General features: G+C 42.5%; 1 protein-coding gene across 6 annotated transcripts in view; it reads left to right on the top strand.

Moving 5' to 3' along the window:
- Positions 1 to 15,794, top strand: part of LCLAT1 (lysocardiolipin acyltransferase 1) — a 206,697-nt gene that overhangs the window by 65,192 nt on the left and 125,711 nt on the right. For 2 of the 6 annotated variants that reach the window (XM_075925335.1, XM_075925336.1), the window contains exons 1-2: positions 6,899 to 6,920; positions 13,756 to 13,924. In XM_075925335.1, coding sequence (XP_075781450.1) covers positions 13,760 to 13,924 — 165 coding nt within the window. In that variant the 5' untranslated portion in view covers positions 6,899 to 6,920; positions 13,756 to 13,759. Of the gene's footprint in view, positions 1 to 6,565; positions 6,921 to 13,755; positions 13,925 to 15,794 lie in introns of those variants that run through there. The other 4 variants (XM_006118066.2, XM_075925333.1, XM_075925334.1 and 1 more) reach the window with 3 other exon arrangements.

Raw genomic sequence — 15,794 nt, 5'->3', positions numbered from 1 at the left:
GGTGCTGGGAGCCCTCAGCTGATTGCGTCTGACGAGGAGTGATGCCTTAGGGAGGAAAAGAAGCCTTGTCTCTGCTCCTGAGCACTGTTCAAGCGCATTATGGTGCTGTAGTCCAGGAGAGAAGCCCGCAGGTGCTTTGTAGTTGGGTTTCCATGAGCTCTCAGCCAAAACTGACTGAGGAGGAATTTCTGTTTCTTCCCACTGGGACACCCAAAGACCTGCCTATGGGGGAGTCACCTTCCTACCCAAGCGAGGGGGCACCAGAGTGTCATTTGAGCTCCCCACATCAGGTGCCAAAATGTTGTGGGCCAGCCCTGACTAGGACTCTAGTTTGTTTCATCACAGCAATCTTTAGCCTGTTAACTGGTCCTAAGACTGTATTTCCTTATCTATTGACTGTATTAACTATGTTAATTACTTGTGGATTTTTAAGTGACAAATTACCAATCTGAGGCTTGAAAAATTCTAGTCCCAAAATCAGGGCATAGCATTGCTGGAAATCTCATCAGGTATGAATGCAATACTCTCATGCTTAGGAAAAAGCTTCTGAATTTTCAGTAGTTTTATTAGCACAGTTAGCAAAATCACAGATGCTCTAGCCCAGTAAGGTAGGTAGTGATAATATAGAAAGAGCACCTGAGCATCATTTACTCACATCACCCCTTGCAGAAAAACATGTTAATTGGCAGCATCAACACCACTACCACCATCAGTGGTTGCCTTCATGGCATCTCCCCAGGCATGCAGGCCGGGATATAGTTTTTATAGTGGGTCATGTTGATGCAACCATTCCTAATATACATTTGGTAAGGATTTTGGCCCTTTATTCAGAATTCCAGACTTCACTACTCTTGGGGTTCCCTTCTTCTAAAGGCTATTAAATGTTTTACTTCAAGCTTATTAGCATATACATCAATTTGTTAAGATGGCATTCTTGTGGTTGGACATCTGCTGGTGTTGCTATCTAAAAATATCCCAAGCTGATAACAGCTAGCATTGTGCGCCACTTAGCTATCAGCTGTTCAGTCATTACAGTATTCTTTCTTGTGATACCTTGACTGACTTAGGGCTAGCTGCTTGTGCTGAGGATTTTTAGACCTTGATTAGTTTAGCTACTAAGCTATTGTCTTTCAGGCTTTGAGGCTTGTAGTTAAATTTAAAGTATTGCTTTACCTATAGGCTATGCTGTGGAGGTGTTAATTGCCCAATTCATTTTAGTTTCTTGCAACATGTGTTAATTTCTGGTGCTCACCAGTCTTTTCTAGGTTGTATTTAACTGTGACCTCTGGTTACCTTTTTCAGCCCTTGAAGCTCTGTGGAGCTTGTCTCTCTTGCCAAAGGAAATTGGTCCAATAAAACATTATGGGTATGTCTACACTACTACCCTAGTTCGAACTAGGGTGATTAATGTAGTCATACGAACTTGCAAATGAAGCCCGGGATTTGAATTTCCCAGGCTTCATTTGCATGTTGCCGGGCGCCGCCATTTTTAAATGTCCGCTACTGCGGACTCTGTGCCCGCGGCAACACGCGGCACGAACTAGATAGTTCGGACTAGGCTTCCTATTCCTATTCCGAACTATCTGTATGCCTCATTCCACGAATAGGAATAGGAAGCCTAGTCTGAACTATCTAGTTCGTGCCGCGTGTTGCCGCGGGCACAGAGTCCGCAGTAGCGGACATTTAAAAATGGCGGCGCCCGGCAACATGGAAATGAAGCCCAGGAAATTCAAATCCCGGGCTTCATTTGCAAGTTCGTATGACTACATTAACCACCCTAGTTCGAAGTAGGGTGGTAGTGTAGACATACCCTATCTTACTTACCTTGTGTCTTTTATAGAACCAGGACTCTTTTGAAGCACTATAACTATCTGAAAAGAAAATTCACCTGGTCTACTACTTTAATTTCAGTTGTTGAAACTTCCTCTAGTGTTCTTGTATTTTTCTATATTGTTTCTCTTTTAATAATCCACAATCTCTTTATGATCACGCAGTCTGATAATATTGGCTAACCCAAAGAAATTTATAAGTTCTTTAAAACTCTAAGGGAATACAGTAGAGACTTGTTTTCTATTACTTGTATGCCTATTTCCTGTTAACAAATGTGATCTAAAGAGCACATACTCCATCTCTGTTACTAAACGGAAAGGAAGTTGAACTGAAGTTTGGTTTGAATGTACGTATCAGGAATTTCAAGATAAGCACAAAAATTTTCTCACTGCAAAAACAATTATTATAAATTCATAAAATTGAGAGATGGTTAAACTTGAAAGAAATCCAAACATTTAAAAGTCATGAAGACTTACCATTAAGGTACCCAAAGGATGTTAACTCTGCCTTGTAATGGCAGCAGTCTTATTTTGTCTGTAATATTTTTAGCTGAGTTTTTTTTAGGATAAGACCATTTCTCATGTGATTTGAAAATAGGTGTACATGACAGGTCTACAGCTGGGACTGACCCATGCCAGCAGATTTGAACTCCCAGGGCTCAGGCTAATGGGCTATTAATTGTGGGGCAGATGTTTGGACTCAAGCTGAAGCCCAAGCTCTGGGGCCCAAATGTCTACACAGCAATTAAACGCCATGAGCCCAAGTCAGCTGGCATGGGCCAGCTATGGGTTTTTAATTGCTCTGTAGACATAGCCTTAGTGTTTTGCAGAATCTTTTCTACATTTGGGTATGTATTAGTTAAAATTAAGGGCTTCTTGAAATTTTGAAATTCCACTATTTATATAGGAGGGTTATGATTCAAATGCTAAAAGGGCCCATTTCTGTTTAATGTGTATGATCTGAGAAGATCAAAGAGGAAAGGGCTATGACTGCATGATTTTTCTACAGGCAAACGTAGATAGAAACCCTGTATTTTTGACCAATGTCCCATCCATAAATAATGTCAATTTACTGTCTCAGATCCCATAGTTATTTTTCATCAATAGCACATATCTGGCCCTGTGAGCTTGATTGCTCATTCTGAATTGTGTTGAGAGCCTAATGTAAGCAAATGGCTTATTTAGAAAATAAACATTTCTGTTCTCTACCTGCCTGCTAGGTGAGCTGCTGGGGGGGAAAATGCGCTATATTGTCTGGTGCTGTAGCCAGAACCAGCCTAGTGTATATCAAATTAATTTTGGAAAGAGGAACCTTCCCAAAATTTTTACCTCAAATGATTTTTTTGTGCAGGAATTCTTATCCTTATAATCCTAACATGAATAGTCCGAGTGTTTCTTTTAACTTTCCATACACACTTGGACTTGGAAGCTTCAACAGAATGTTGTCCTTAAGAGGCACTTCTTGCTTAGCCTGTAAAGTACTAAATAAGAGATTTTGTCAACTACATATCCTGGTACTTCTAACAGTAACAGCCATGATTTATGACAGCCAATATCTTTACACATATGTAGCATCATAAATTCCTCTCATATTCAAATCCTACTGGAGGCCCATTGATTCAGTGAAGCAGCTGAAGTAAATGGTAGAAGCAGCAATGGTAGTTGTTTTTATACGGTATTGTATAATATTGATAATGTTTACACTCATTACACATAAATAGAATCCAAATTATGAAATAAAAGAATGTTTTAGTTTTCTTAATTGGGCATCTTCAGCGGACTTCAAAATAAATGGGTGCTTTGTCTGTATAAATACAGTGAGCCCTGCTAATGGGTAGAAAATATTGAGATATTGTTAGAAGCAAAAGTCTAACTAAAACATTGTCAGTAGTGGATATTGATTGATTATAGTCTTCATCTAGAAAGGCAAGAATAGTATCTGCATGATCCAAAAAACATTTAGATACAGAAGTTTAGGCCAAAATTTTAGGAAAATATGGGAGTAAGCCAACCAACGACCTATTCCAACACTAAAGAAAATTGGAAATAAAATACATTCTAAATGGTTGATTTTTTTTTTTTTAATTTATCTGTAAGCTGGGGAAGAGAGAGGTATGTATTTTCCACTCCCCAAACAATCTTTCTACTGAACGTACTGAGAAAACATCCTCTTAAGTATTTTAGGGAAAACTTTAATTGATGCCAGCTTCATGTCACATTGAGATCTCTGTATGCTTTAGGAATCCCAGCTGCCTGCTCTGGGCAGTTTAAGACCCTTTGTGCAACTGGAAGGGTGTACAGGAGATTTAGTTAGGCTGAAGATCTGCCTAAATCTCTTTAATTTCATTGCCATATTGCTAAGGGAATCTAAGCCATAGAAGGGGCAGTTGAAGCAAAATGCAGGACAATGTAGCACTTTAAAGACTAACAAGATGGTTTATTAGATGATGAGCTTTCGTGGGCCAGACCCACTTCCTCAGATCAAATAGTGGAAGAAAGTAGTCACAACCATATATACCAAAGGATACAATTTAAAAAAATGAACAAATATGAAAAGGACAAATCACATTGCAGAACAGAAGGGGGATGCGGGGGGGGGTGGGAAGGGGGAGGAAGGAAGGTAAGTGTCTGTGAATTGCTGATATTAAAGGTAGGGAGAGTGGGATGTTTGTGAGTTAATGGTATTACAGGTGATAATTGGGGAAACTGTCTTGGTAATGGGTGAGAAAGTTCAAAGACTTGTTAAGTCCTTGTTGGTAAGTGTCGAATTTTAACATGAATGACAGTTCAGAGGATTCCCTTTCAAGTGCAGATGTAAAAGGTCTTTGTAGCAGAATGCAGGTGGCTAAGTCATTTAGAGAGTGTCCTTTCTGGTTAAAGTGGCAAGAAACTGTTTTCTCTTTGTGATCTTGTCTGATATCTGTTTTGTGGGCATTAATCCTTTGGCGAAGTGTCTGAGATGTTTGTCCAATGTACATAGCAGATGGACACTTTCGGCACATGATAGCGTAGATTATATTTCTGGATGCGCAATTAGAAACACTATCCCAGAGGACACTACTGCCAACCTGATAGCAGACCTATGTAACTTTGTTCTCACCCACAATTATTTCCGGTTTGAGAACAACTTATACCTCCAGATCAGCGGCACAGCCATGGGTACACGCATGGCCCCACAGTATGCTAACATCTTTATGGCTGACCTAGAACAACGTTTCCTCAACTCCCGTCCCCTTTCACCCCTCCTCTACCTACGGTACATCGATGACATCTTTATGATCTGGACACATGGCCAAGAAACACTGGAGATATTCCACAGAGATTTCAACAACCTACACCCCACCATCAACCTCAGCCTGGACCATTCTACACGAGAGATCCACTTCCTGGACACCACCGTACAAATCAACAATGGAAAATTAGACACCACTCTCTACAGAAAACCCACCGACTCATACAGTTACCTACATGCATCCAGCTCCCATCCAGAACACACCACACGATCCATCGTCTATAGCCAAGCCCTTCGATACAACCGCATCTGCTCTAACCCCACTGACAGAGACCAGAAGCTTCAGGATCTCTACCAAGCATTTATAAATCTCAACTACCCACCCAGAGAAATAAAAAAGCAAATTGAAAGAGCCAGACGAATACCTAGAAACCATCTACTTCAAGACAGACCCAAGAAAACCAACAATAGAACACCACTTGTCATCACCTACAACCCCCAACTTAAACCTGTCCAACACATCAATAAACTACAGCCTATATTGGAACAGGATACCATACTCAAAGAGGCTCTGGGAGACAGACCCATAGTCTCCTATAGACAACCACCTAACCTCAAGATGATTCTTACCAACCACCACAGGACATACCACACTAATACCAACCCTGGTACCTTCCCTTGCAACAAACCCCGTTGCCAGCTTTGTCCACATATTCATTCTGCTGATACCATTATTGGACCTAACCAAGTGAGTTATAAGATCAAGAACACATATTCCTGCGCATCCAGAAATATAATCTACGCTATCATGTGCCGAAAGTGTCCGTCTGCTATGTACATTGGACAAACATCTCAGACACTTCGCCAAAGGATTAATGCCCACAAAACAGATATCAGACAAGATCACAAAGAGAAAACAGTTTCTTGCCACTTTAACCAGAAAGGACACTCTCTAAATGACTTAGCCACCTGCATTCTGCTACAAAGACCTTTTACATCTGCACTTGAAAGGGAATCCTCTGAACTGTCATTCATGTTAAAATTCGACACTTACCAACAAGGACTTAACAAGTCTTTGAACTTTCTCACCCATTACCAAGACAGTTTCCCCAATTATCACCTGTAATACCATTAACTCACAAACATCCCACTCTCCCTACCTTTAATATCAGCAATTCACAGACACTTACCTTCCTTCCTCCCCCTTCCCACCCCCCCCGCATCCCCCTTCTGTTCTGCAATGTGATTTGTCCTTTTCATATTTGTTCATTTTTTTAAATTGTATCCTTTGGTATATATGGTTGTGACTACTTTCTTCCACTATTTGATCTGAGGAAGTGGGTCTGGCCCACGAAAGCTCATCATCTAATAAACCATCTTGTTAGTCTTTAAAGTGCTACATTGTCCTGCATTTTGCTTCAACTACCCCAGACTAACACGGCTACATTTCTATCACTATAGAAGGGGCAGAGTTCTTAACATTCTAGGGAAAAATTCCATTAAGATTTTTCTTCTTGTAATCCACCTACAATTAGCACAGTTTACTTCTGTCCTCATCTCTTTGTATGTGTCTAATCTTTCTTGCTTCCTGTATTTTTTCTTCCCTTACCTTTCATTCTTTAATTTTCCCATTTCCCTCTGCTACCATGACTTCAATCTGCTACCGTATAACTTCTTCAAAGATAAAGAAACTCCATAACACAATGTAGATGGACTGATGCTCTTGTATGAGTTTTGTTCAGCAGCAAGAGTTTAGAATTAATCCTAATTTTTTTAATTGATCTTGATTGTATGACAGGGCATACACTCCAGAAAGGCAGCCTCAGTTCAGAGCTATTTCCCCTGCTGCTACTGCTTGAGTAAGTGATAATTTCTCTGGAACTGTGGGTCCATTTCAAATAATCGACAGCAGAAAAGGTCTTAAATCTGGCCTTTATGGAATTTTAGAGCAACGCCATGAAATACCAAAGTAACGTTTGCATGCGTGACCGTAACTACCCTTTCTTGTGAATGCTTTACGGCCGACCTTAATTAAATGGTTACTGCTTTTTTCTCAAATGCAACATAATATGCAATTTTATAACCTTAAGTAGATTATGTAGCATGTTGTAACATTTCATTATTATATGCTTTTGGTATTGTCAGTCAGAATAGAGCTGGTATATCTTGGATATTTTTAACATGAATTCTTTTTTCTTAAAGTATTAATGACATGCATTTGAATAATTTTGTCAGTGCAACTATACCGTGGTCATTTTTAGGTTTAGTTCTAGGTGCCTAAAACTTTAGTTAGAGCTTGCGTACAGAACAAAGTTTTACCAGTTGTAGAGAGATTGTATAGGTTTTGCTTCACCTCCTACACCCTCCATGTAGACATACTTATTCCAGTATAAGAGTGGAATTTTTCAATTTAGCTCAGCCCCTTTAACCATATAACCTTAAAGGCACTTCTATACTGTTCACCTGAGAGAGTCTATCAATTTAATTTATATGTATTTAAATTCACACCTTACGTTCTTCTTAGAGTGTTTGCTCATGTCCATTAAACCTAGGTGTGTGTGCCTGTCACATGCACCGGTGCTCAAAATTTTTCCCATACCCGCTGGAGCTGGGATCCCCAGCACTCCCTGGAGTGGCACATGCATGCCGAACTATAAAGCGTGCCCCTTAACCCCTTCCTTCCTCAGTTCCTTCTTACTGCCAGTGACTTGGAACAGTGGGCTCCAGACTTAGCTGCAGCAATCACACCTTTTGCATTGTTGATTGTTCTAAATGAACTGCTAAGTACTTGTGAATTGTTGAACTTCAGTTTTTCTAAAGAGACTCTACCTGTGCTGTACGTCCATGCCAGTCAGCAATCTCAATGCTTACTACCTTTGTTGCCTGAGAGACGGACACTCTTGGACAAATGTCACACTTACAGGTCCTTCTGTCCCAGAACTAGTAAAGAGCAAAGCATTTGTCTTAGAGTGCTCTTAATGGAGTCCACGCTTGCTTACCACAGAATCAACAGTCGGACTCTGCTCCACATATCGGTGCCTTGGTGCACAGCACGCCGCTGGCATTGATTGCTCAGCGCCTGTCGTCAACACTGCCCCAGCTAGGCTTGCTAGGAAGCTGGGCAAAGACAGTTTCCCCTCGTAAGGATAAGGGGAAGAAGAATTATCAGACAGTGGACAGGCAGGAGAGCCCCAAAAGGCACCAAGCTCCGCATCCAGGTCACCATCAGTGTTGGAGGTTCATCTCCCCTCCACGCCGGATGCCTTCCAAGCTGTGCAGGACATAAGTACTATACCAGTACTGCACCTGACATTGACAGGGCCCTCACACAGGGGTAAACCGCCTTTCAGCCCCTGATCTCCCGGCACAGTCTACAGTGTTCGAGAGGTGAGCGCTCTGAAGTCCCCATAGGCCTGCACATAAGTGACTGGGGCATGACATGTAATCTCCCTCATTGCCAGAATTGGTGAATAAACCTGTTCCAGGCCGTCCCTTCCTCCCCAGCACTAAAGGTGTTGAAGAGAGAGTGATTTTTTTTTTTCCTACTTGCTGTGCTGATGTTGGGGATGCAGGGCATGCTGGAGCCATCGTCTCAGTAGCAGGCATAATGGTGCCCATAGTGTCCCTCAGTCTTCCTGGTACAACCCCAGCTTACCCACTTGGTCACTGGAGCATCCTAGGCCCTATCGGTGCTGCCAGTGTCTCGTGGTCTTCAAGGGACTCGGGGACACCAGACCCCCTTCAACAGATGGCAGGGCTGAGTGACCAATCCCCGCCTCATGAGGAAGACCAGTTGTCTCTGACCACCTCTTCATCATCAGATGAGGTGATTGTGGCTTCTCCCCCAGCGATGCCCCAGGAGGACTCAAGAGCCCACCAGGACCTCCTGAGGAGGGTGGCTAATGGTTTGGGTCTCCAGGCTGAGGTAGTGTAAGAGACCTTGGACTTGTTGTTTGGGGTTTTTGGGCAAGCAGGACCTGGCAGCCTTTTGGGCAAGCAGGACCATGCAGCCTTGCCCCTGCATGAGGCGGTCACCAAGATTCTCTGGCAGACCCCCTTCTCAATCTCACCTATAGCCAAGAGGGATAAATGGAATTACTTTGTCCCATCGGGGCTCACTGCATCCATCCACCCAACAACCTTGTGGTGAAATCAGTCGACCACAAGGAGTGCCAGGGCCAGCGGGCCCCCACTCCTGAGAATAAAGACTGCACACTCTTGAACTTGTTTGGTAGAAAGATATTTTCTTCGATCAGCTTTCTGATAAGGATAGCGATCCATCAAGCATTGTTTGCCAGTTATGCAGAGAATACCTGGCAAACACTGGCTAGATTTGAAACCACCTTGCCCAAAACCTCCCGCAAGGAATAAAAGCTCTGATTGAAGAGAGGCTGTCCGTGGTGCTGGCGGCCTTGCAGGTGGCATCTGATGCTGTGGATTTGGCAGCTCACTCTATGGCTTCCTCCATTTCCATCAGGTGTGAGGTTTGGTTCATCCTGTCGGGCCTGTCTCTAGAAGAGCAGAACTCCATACAGGACTTCCCCTTTGACACAGGTGCTCTCTTCACAGAAAAGATGGACACTAAGTTGCATGGGCTAAAGCTGAAGGACTTCCATATGACCTTGAAAACCCTATGTCTCTGCATCCCAGGGTCTGTGAGGAAGAGGCTGAAGCCCCAGTCCTCCCAACCAAAGGCCAGTATACTCACCAGAAGAGCCCATTCATGCCAAAGATCCTCCCTCCCTTCCCCCCCCCCCCCCCGCCCAAGATGACACTGGGCCACCATCCTCTGTCTGACCAGCAATCGACCAGCTGGGCAGAACTCCAAGGTGAGTGTTCCTTTTGAGGGTGTGCCTGGGGACGACATGCCAGACTTCTGAGATTCTGCCCACCTGATCTCCTTCAAGCTCCATCCCTTCCTCCCGACTTGGAGGGGCATTACGTTGGACTGTTGGGTCCTGGTCACTGTGCAGCATGGGTATACTCTCCAGCACTCCATCACACCTCCCTCTTGCTTAACTCCTCCCTTCTCACGAGCATCTTCTATAGCAGGAGCTATCTCTGTTCATCCAGATAGGAGCAGTGGAGTTCGAGGACAAGGGTTTCTATTCTTACTACTTTTTGATCCAAGGCGAAAGGAGTCTGTGGCCTATATTGGACTTGCAGGGCCCCAACAAATATTTGGTCCACCTCAGGTTCAGCATAGTCTCCCTGGCCTCCATCATTCCCAACCTGGATCCTGGGGCTGGTCTGCTGCCCTCAACCTCAAAGATGCATACTTCCATATCACCATCTTTGAAGGTCACAAGTGCTTCCTGAGATTCATAGTTGGAAAGAACCACTACCAATTTGCTGACCTGCCCTTTGGCCTGCGCACAGCCTCCAGGGTTTTCACCAAGTGCATGTCAGTAGTTGTGGCATAGCTGAGGCGGCAGGGTGTACATGTATACCCTTACTTGGATGACTGATTTGTCAAAGGCTTGTTGAGGTGCAAAGTCCAGCATAACATGTCTCCTCCTGAACACATGCCGCTAGCTCGGCCTGCAGATGAGCAAGAAAAAGTTAGTTTTGGTACCAACTCAAAGAATAGAATTCATAGGAGCAGTTCTGGACTTGACTATGGCCAGAGCATGTCTTCCTTGAGAGATTTGAGACCCTCATTCAGCAGCTCATGGACACCCCTCTGACCAGAGCACGAGTATGTCTCCAGATCCTGGGGCATAGGGTTGCACATACATAGTGTCTCTAGCCAGGCTCAGAATGAGGCCCCCCCAACTGTGGCTGGCCTCAGTGTACATACCAGTAAGACACTCTGGAAAGGGTGGTGACGGTCGCATCCCAAGTTCTGTTGGCCCTGGCGTGGTGGATGAGCCTGGACCGAATCATGTCAGGCATTCCACACCATCCTCAACTTCACTCAACAGAACTAGTAGCCAGTGCTTCGGACTGCAGTTGGGGGCGCACATGGGGACCCATCGCTCGAGAGAGTGCTCCACAAACATAGAGCTCAGAGCGATCAGAAATGCATGAGGGGTGTTTCTCCCTCCCCTCACTGGCAGGGTTGTGCATGTCGTCACTGACAATACCACCATCATGTATTACATACACAGACAAAGAGGGACCCATTCCTTAGAGCCCTGCAAGGAAGCTATGAGGCACTGGGAGTTTTGCATTTTGTATGGCATGATGCTAGAAGCCTGTCACATCCCAGGGGTATGGAACATGATCACAGGTTGTCTCAGGAGAAAGTTCTCTCGCCATGAGTGGGCTCTCCAGCCCAAGGTGACTGCCTCCCTCTTCCACGACTGGGTCTCTTCCCTAGTAGACCTCTTTGCAACGAGAAACAACTTGAAGTGCAGCTGGCTGTGTTTGGAAGGTCTGTACTGTAGTCTGCATTCTAACTTCTATCCACCTCCACAGACACTGCTTACAGCAACCTATGTTAAATGAACATGAGCAAGCACACGAAGAAATTAAAAAAAAAATGCTGACACTTAGACCACAAAGCATTGTCTACTTGAGAAAATTACTTTAGTATAAAAGATAGCTACCTGTTCTGTAACTGGTGTTCTTTGAGATGTGTTGCTCATGTCCATTCAACCTTCCCCTTTATCAGAGGTCCAGCAAGAAGGAACTGAGGAAGGAGGGGCCTCAGAGTGCCCTATATAGTGTGGCATGCATGTGTTACTCCAGGGAGCACTGGGGATCCCAGCCCCTCCGGGTACTGCTTAAGGAAAATCTAGCACTGGAGCATGTGGCAGGCACACACACCTATACTAGGGCTCGACAAATAATGCAGTCTACTCGCCCGTCGCGAGTAGATTGCAACCCGGAAGAGCCGGATTTGGGCGATCTGCACTTGTGTGGATCGGCCAGCCCTGCCTATACTGAATGGACATGAGTAACACACCTTGAACACCAGTAAAGTAAAATAAAGTGTGTGTGTGTTAAGTGTAAAAAATCAAGTTTCCTGAACTCTGTGGGTATGTTTACACTACCACCCTAGTTCGAACTAGGGTGGTTAATGTAGTCATACGGAGTTGCATGATGCCGGGTGGCGCCATTTTTAAATGTCTGCTAGTGCGGACTCCGTGCCCGCGGCTACACGCGGCACGGACTAGCTAGTTCGGACTAGGCTTCCTATTCCGAACTAGCTGTACAGCCCGGCATCATGTAAATGAAGCCTGGGAAATTCAAATCCCGGGCTTCATTTGCAACTCCGTATGACTACATTAACCACCCTAGTTCGAACTAGGGTGGTAGTGTAGACATACCCTGTTCTCCTTGCATACATAGGATAGGACATGGTGTGTGTCAGGTTACTTATATGTCCAAAGTAGCAGAATTAAGATTGTACATGCAGGCTTAACTTTTTGGCATTTCCTAACCTCTGAGGCTGTGCAACCTTAATGTTTTATTATTATTGCTGCCATGGAATGTAAATTAGGCTTGAAAAGATGTTCAAGTTCAAATTATGTATATTTCAGTGCATAAGCCATTAAGCCTTATTTTTCCATTCCTCATTTTAAAATTGAAAGATCCAGTTTCCTGTTTTTCTTATCCTCAGCAATTGTCTATCTGAGCTCTTTATAATTTCTAAAACTGTTTGTTGGGGAGGAATTTAGTAAAATGGTTAAGAAATCTGACTACTTAACCTTTCATCTCTGAAACAAACAGTTTGGTTCTAAATAACTGAAAACAGACTCTATTTGGATTATAATGTAGATGATGTTTCCAGATTTGTTTTGTCATAGCATGGTGTCTAAGTTGTAAAGGTTCGGAGCCAACAGAAACCCCTGGGGAATCGTGCTGATTATTCTACACTAATCTATTAAGAATCTCTCTGCATTATATATTTTAGATTTATAACAAGCTGATAGAATGGACACTGTAATGTTTTAAGTCTAGACTGTCTTAAAAATCCAAAGGCCATCTTATGTATGTGGCGATCAGAAGTTTGATATACTGAGGCACTGCAAGCTTTGATGATGCTTCTCTTCATTTAATGGATAATCTGGAAAATAACTGATATTAGAAGGGAGCTTCAAACTGAGTCACAAGCTCTGTTGGCCAGAGTGGGCTTTGTATTGCTCTTTACTGATCCTTCTAGTCTTTACCTGGGGTGTTGATGGGTTCTGAAGAAACCCACATGTACTCATTTGGCAGGTGGAAAGGGAGTCGTAACACGGGGCTTTGGAAGAAGAGGCAAAGAAAAGAAATAGGAGAACCGTGTTAGGGACCTCCCCTTCCTGCCTTCTCCCACCAAATATTTAGTGTTTTGGAAGAGTCAGAGTCAACTGATCAAAAGTGTTTGATATGACACAAATCCTCATAGCTTTCTCAACCCTCTGTATTTTTATGTAATAAAAATAGCATTGAGATTTCACAATGCAACTGCATATTGTATTAAATGGAGGAAATAATTGAAGATAAAATTGATATAATTGTATGGCCCCTTTAATGTCCTGTTGCTCCTTAAAATTGTTTGTTGGTCCCAATACCACTGAAGTGTTGCTACGTCTAAGGTAGAACACTGCAGTAATTTAACAATGCATCAGAACATTGCATAATATTTTAGGACAAAAATGAAAAGCACCATATCCAATAAACTGTAGTTGTGAGAGAGTTGAAGATTAAGTAAGCAGAAATAATTACAAGTGTTTGTCTAACTGAATGCTCACTTCATCTTTCCAGAGCCATGGTGTCATGGAAGGGGATATACTTCTTACTTGCACTGTTCTTGGCAAGTTTTTTTGGGAGTATTTTCATGCTCGGACCTTTTCTACCTTTGATGTTTGTCTCCCCGGCCTGGTATCGCTGGATTACTGACCGCGTTGTGGCCACCTGGCTCACACTCCCTGTGGTAAGTAGCAATATGACTATAATGATTGTAAGGGGAACTAAGTGTCCTTATATTTAAGTTGCCCAATACTTTCCATTGTAAAAGGTTCGTGTGTGGGGGGTTTTTTTAAGCTCTGACACCTCTCCTACCACCCAGCCTGGGCTTTAGCTAGACCAAATTGGCACATGTAGAAGACAGTGGTACTTATTTTCACTGGACTTTTAAAACATTTTAGTTAGCATATAATAGTTAACATTACAGTTAAATCCTAGTGCAGAGAAAGCATTAGTGTAAAATTGCCACCCCATTTTCCAAAAGAACTTCTTTCTAAGCAGATGCCATGGACATTTTTTGAACTTTCATTTCTTTAAATATAAATGGAGTCCCTTTTATCAGAGTTCACTGAATTGTACTGGATTTTGTTTTTTGTACCATGAGAAAATGGAAAGTACCTCCCTTATAGTCTTGGCAATGTCCTCCTGATACCTACATCCTACCAAACTTTTAGTATTGCTCTTAATGCAAATACAGTTTAGTTAAAAGCTTCTCTCTTTTTTGGCACTTTTATTCTGTAGTGACTAATTCCCACTTTTTTCCTTCCTTTCTCTCCTCCACCTCAACCCTCCTCCAACTCCCGCAAAGCAGTGCAGCTGCAATCACAGCAGCAAGAGGATATCATGAAACTTAAATAAAATGTTTTGGATTTTGAAAAACAATGATTTGATCAAGACCCAAAGCAGTTTTGCATAAGAGGACGTGGAGTACCTCAGAGAACCAAATAGCAATAGGGTGTATTTAGTCACTAACTGCTTGGAAATCTGTGATGCTGATAGATGAGACTGGCCGAAGTAGTAATGAACAGGGTTTTGGAGAGGGTTTTTTGATACTGTGGAATTTACTAATGAGGGTCTTTTTGAAGACTATCTTCTCCCATGTGCCATGCTCCTAAGAATCACGGTTGGGTACCTCTTGGTGACCTTTGCTGTTCTTAGTTTAATCCTTTTAGGATTTACACAAACATTTTAGTTCCTCCAGCCAAATTACAAAGGCAGATAATATCAGGTCAGCAAAAATCATTCTGAGAGAAGATTCATTTTACACTACAGCTATATGAGTCAGGGGACACATTAACAACACACTTTCCCCCTGATTTGATTACAATACTAGGAAGGGTCTGTCTCCCTATAGTTGGGTTTAATCATTAGATGTATTTTTTTGCTTTTATATGCTCTTTTCTTTAGTTTGTTTCTCTTCTGAAGGTATTTGCATATACAAATGAACTATTTGATGTTCTCTAATTGTGCAGAGGGTTTTTTCCCTTCAGAAATCTCAGGAGGTCTTTTAATCTTTCTGAAATAAAAGGCTGTCCTGGCTATCAGCACTTTATTGTTTCCCACACATCCATTCCTCCATAGGAAGATTAATATCTTTATTGCATATGATCAGTTTGTATTTTCTCTGCCTTGAAGTATTTGGGCTGATTTTATGTGCAGCTCAAAGTTTGTTTATTCTTCCCACCATTACAAGGATTATTACAATGGTACTAAAAATTAAGAGCTGGTCACAAAAAACAAACAAAACAAAAACACCCAACCAATTAACAGTTATACATTCTAGGCCAGTTTAATCTTTTGTGGATATGTTTAAAATTCAGTTGATAGTATAATGTTAGAAGTCTGACCCTGTGCTTGTCTACCAGATATCTTAAAATAGCTAACTCAACAAACAGGGCATCAAATTTCCATTCAGTTGTTTCTATGTTTGGAACTCCATAATACCTCCAAAGTCTCCAATACTGATTGTGACACAGCTGCTTTTTTAGGGGGCAAGGTGGGAAGTTCGTTTAAAAAAATTTTTGTTTAAAATTTTTTCTGTGAATGGCATTTTGATA

This window comes from Pelodiscus sinensis, chromosome 3 (assembly GCF_049634645.1).
Source record: "Pelodiscus sinensis isolate JC-2024 chromosome 3, ASM4963464v1, whole genome shotgun sequence".
Classification (NCBI taxonomy): Eukaryota; Metazoa; Chordata; order Testudines; family Trionychidae; genus Pelodiscus; species Pelodiscus sinensis.
Note: the sequence above shows the minus strand (reverse complement) of the source record. Positions and strands in the feature narration are given on the sequence as shown.